The following is a 4,536-nucleotide window of genomic DNA, read 5'->3' on the forward strand; positions in this document are numbered from 1 at the left end:
GAAGAACTTGTGGAGCCTGCAGAAAAGGAAGCAAGCATTGAAGTCGGGACAGAATCCCAGGGCCAGCCTGCACTGCACATACCTCATGAGCTGGGGTGACCGATGTTCTCACCACCGAGGTCAGTGTCAAACCCCAGACCCCACGCCTGCTCGAATATCACCAGGTAGATGAAAAAAGCAGGGCAGATCTCCGCACACATGATGTTTGCAGTAATAAAATGCAAGCATAGGGATGAATACTTCATAATGCAAAGTCCAAGTCTTAAAAGCTGGCAGAAGAATGGAATATAGACATTCATAAATTCATTCATCCTACAAATATGTATTAAGCACTTTAGTGCCAGGCACTGTTCTAATCACTTGCAGCAATATTTCTGACAGACACAAAGAGAAAAAAAGAGAGTGAAGTATACTATTTTACTCCTCACCTCACTGTTTTGTGGAAAATTTTGACCATTTTCACAGTATTCACACACACACACATACACGCACACACACAGCTATATGTCATCTGTCTTGTCCATTTCAGGGATGCTCTTAAATATGTCAGGGCAACAGAGGCTGCTCTTAAAATTGAGTACCTGAAGCAGCATGACTGTCTCAAGTGGACCTGGAGAGGGTATGATTTCCAAGCATCTCTCAAACTCTGGAAAGCACTGAGGCAGGTGTGAGAGCACTGGGATTCCCACCTTCTGTTCAGTGAGTGAGCAGCTCAGAGAGACAGTATGCTGGGTGGGGCTGGACTCCCAGCAGCAGGCTCCCTCTGTGTGAGTGATGCTTCCTTTCAGCTGCTTCAAGCTTGTCCCTTATAAACTTCAAGGGGAGCAGGGGTTAATATTCCCTAACCTGATCACGAGTGGAGCAGTGGTTAAGAGCCTGGCTGCTAACCAAAAGGTTGGCAGGCAGTTCAAATCCACTAGCCACTCCTTGGAAACCCTATGGGGCACCTCTACTCTGTCCTAAAGTGTCACTATGAGTCGGAATCAACTCAACGGCAACGGGTTTGGTGGTTTTTTGTCTGTTTGTTTAACATGATCACAAACGGCCACGTTCCAGTCCTCTGTCATATCCTTTTAAACTCAGACTCTGCACTAAGAAGCATGCATCCCCTGGTTTGCATTATTTGTGGCTGCATCCATATACAAGTGTGAGTACTGCCTCCTGCATTTATTAAACACAAACAGCTAGACTCCAGCGGGCTAAACAGAAGCCATTTAATATTATTATAGCTTTTAATCATTTCTCTAACAGAGGAGGTCAATCTTCTTCCTGGAAAAAAACAAAAAACTATTTCTAATGGTGCTTTACCCCTTACAAAACACTTTGGCATACACTTCCCTAGTGTGATGCATTCAACAATGCCACGAGGTAGGTAGTATTATTACACTCATACTACAGATGGATAAATATGTGGCTTACACGGGCTCAGCTGGGATGTGCCCCAAGATAACCCAACCAAAACATGGCAAAGCCAAGTCTCAGTTCTATGTCTCAATCCCTCATTCTCTCTACTTTCAGAAGAGTGTGTCATGCTCATTCGTTTGTTTATTCCAGAAGTAAATACCAAGTGCTTGCTCTGTGCCGGGCCCTCCCTCCACCTCCACACGCCACTGTACACAGCCGTGCTCACGTGTGCACACTCAATTCCTTGACCAGTTTCCACGCTAAGTGCGAATGTGAGGATTAATCCAATCAAGCTGTCAGAGTCATGAGACCTTCTGAATGGGTCCTCTGGACCACTAATTACCATCTTCTGCTCTGGGAAAAAACTGCCCAAGAACTAGGGTCGGCCTTACCTGCCACTGAGCTGTTAGCTGACCACGAGGGTATAGCTGTCCGCCTCTGGTAGAAAAGGATGTATGCCGTCTGTGTGCAGACCTCATCTTCAGCCAGCTGCTGGACATCGCTGTCATCGAAACAGTACCAGACGCCGTCCACGGAGTTCTTACAGTATGCTGCCAGAGAGAGCCCGCCGTCAGTACCAGGGCCAGCTATACCACCCACTCCACTCTAACAGACACTAACCCGCGGATCATATAATTAATTCAAGAAGACTTTAAGGCTGCGTGTAGTAACGTAGAAACAGGTTTAAAAAAAAAAATCCAAATTCCCTATCACACTCAGGCAAAATGTTTTGAGAAATTCCAAATTATTCCAAACAGATAAAATTCTATTTCAGCTTAGAAAACACTTATTTATTTAAGTATAAATGGTTTTTGATCAAGGGCAATTTTGCCCCCAGGGGGCATTTTGCAATAAATAGAGATATATTTGGCTGTCATAACTGGAGAGGGGGTGCTACTGGCATCTAGTGGATAGAGGCAGGTATGCTGCTAAACATCCTACAATACACAAGACAGCCACCCCCTCCCACAACAAAGAATTATCCAGCCAAAATGTCAGCAGTGCCAGGGCTGAGAAACCCCAATTTAAACATATTGCAACATTTTAGTCTTTACTAGAGATGGAAAGTAACAGGAATAGAAATAATAATGTAAATAACGGCGGGAGCTAATCTCTCTTGGTACTCTGTGCCAAGCATCTCATTTAATCCTACCAGATTTGTTGTAGTATTACTCACATTTTACAGAAGCTCAAAAAGATGAACTAGCTGGCCCAAAGCCCTGCGCCTGGGAAAAGGGCAGAACCCAGCTCACTTCAGGCTTATCTCATCCTGTGCTTGCACTTAAACCCCACCCTACCCTGCCTCCCTCTGAGAGTACTCAAACAACCCCGTTATTGTGTTTGCCTGCAATCAAGTTGTGTTCCCCAAAAATATGTGTTGTAAATGCAAACCCTATACCTGTGGATGTATTTCCATTTGGGAATGGGGTTTTCTTTGTTATGTTAATGAGACTACATCAGTGTAGGATGCTTCTTAAACCAATCACTTTTGAGAAATTAAAGGAGCAGATTAGGCACAGAAGCAAGCAAAAAATGGAGAAAGATTGATGCCACGTGGAGATTACCAAGGAACCAAGGAAGAGAAACTGAAAGGAGACCTTCCCCCAGAGCCAACAGAGAGAAAGCCTTCCCCTAGAGCCAGTGCCTTGAATTCAGACTTCTAGCCTCCTAAACTATGCGCAAATAAATTTCTGTTCGTTAAAGCAACCCACTCATGGTATTTCTGTTATAGCAGCCCTAGAGAACTAAGACAACGTCCCATACAAGTTCCCTGGCAAACTGAGAACACATGAGCTCATGAAAGAATGGGGCCTTCTCTCCAGGTCAAATTCTAAGCCTGAGACGGAAATACAGGGCATTCAAGTACCAGCAAGAACAGACAGAATCTTAAGTGTTCATGATGCCAAGTCATCCTGTAAGGAGAGTTACAAGCTTGATACAAAAAGGTACATTATTATCACATTTTCTAAAAATACCCATTTATTGGGGTGAGAATAAATGGATGTTAAAATATTCAGCTGAACCCTGGGATGGACTCAGTATGGCCCCATGCAGGACACGTGAACTCTTCAATAGGCCACAACCACTTTTGCAAGTATGGAACCTTGAGAGATGAAGGGGACTCAGGTGAGGAAGGGCTACACCAGCCAGGTCCCCAAAAAGGTGAAGAGAAAAAAAAAACAATGATTATAGGGAGGGAAGCTATAAATTCACTAGAACCAGAAAGAAGAGAAACGGAGACAGAAGCAGCAAATGACGCCATAAAAACAGTGCTCTTGGTCAATGGTGTCGGGCCTGACGTGTAAGTGGCCCAACTGGTGAGGTGGCTGCTATTCTGCAGTGGTGAGCGGGAGCAGTAATGGCAGGGGGAACGCACCTAAGACAAGGTGGCAGCAGTACCCTGCACTTGTTCCAGTCTGTTTCTCTTCAGAATGGTCTGTTCTCACTCACAGCGTGGAAACTGAGGCAGCACAGTAACTCATGAATGGGTATACGAGGTATTTACAAAATAATTCTACTGGCATCTTTTATTTTTTGTTTGTATCTAGCACTATTTTCTGAAGTATTTTCTAGATCAGTGTTACTCAAATTGTGGTCCACAGACTGGTGCCTGTCTGAAATTGTTTGTTACTGGTGCACACAACGTAAGGACCGAAATTGAGAGCAGACACTTAGAAACTTCTATAACAATCTGATACCGCCATGATATTTTTACTGTTTTTACAAAAGTATTGGTTCATAAAACCTTTGCTGGTTACAAGGGATGGGAGGGGTGGGGGGGAATACTAAATAGACAATAGGTAAGTGATAACTTTGGTGAAGGGTAAGACAGTACACAATACTGGGGAAGCCAGCACAACTTATACAAGGAAAGGTCATGGAAGCTCAACAGACACATCCAAACTCCCTGCGGGACTGAACTGCTGGGCTGAGGGCTGTGGGGACCATGGTCTCAGGGAACATCTAGCTCAACTGGCACAACATAGTTGATAAAGAAAATGTTCCACATTCTACCTTGGTGCGTAGTGTATGGGGTCTTAAAAGCCTTGAGCAGCCATCTAAGATACTTCACTGGTCTCACCCCTTCAGGAGCAAGGGAGAATGAAGAAAACAAGATACAAGGAAAAGATT

The 4,536-nt window shown here is 44.3% G+C and overlaps 1 protein-coding gene across 1 annotated transcript in view; it reads right to left on the reverse strand.

Annotated features, from left to right (window-relative positions):
• Positions 1-769: 769 nt before the first annotated feature.
• The window catches only part of LOC101345526 (ubiquitin carboxyl-terminal hydrolase 31), a 26,328-nt gene continuing 22,561 nt past the window's right edge, over positions 770-4,536 (reverse strand). Inside the window, exons 8-9 of the mRNA XM_023728524.1 lie at positions 1,797-1,955; positions 770-813 (exon numbers count right to left, since the gene is read on the reverse strand). Of these exons, the coding sequence (XP_023584292.1) occupies positions 794-813; positions 1,797-1,955 (179 nt within the window). The 3' untranslated portion in view covers positions 770-793. The remainder of the gene's footprint in view (positions 814-1,796; positions 1,956-4,536) is intronic.

The sequence above is a fragment of the Trichechus manatus genome, unplaced genomic scaffold (genome assembly GCF_000243295.1).
Source record: "Trichechus manatus latirostris isolate Lorelei unplaced genomic scaffold, TriManLat1.0 scaffold00024, whole genome shotgun sequence".
In the NCBI taxonomy this organism is placed as follows: domain Eukaryota; kingdom Metazoa; phylum Chordata; class Mammalia; order Sirenia; family Trichechidae; genus Trichechus; species Trichechus manatus.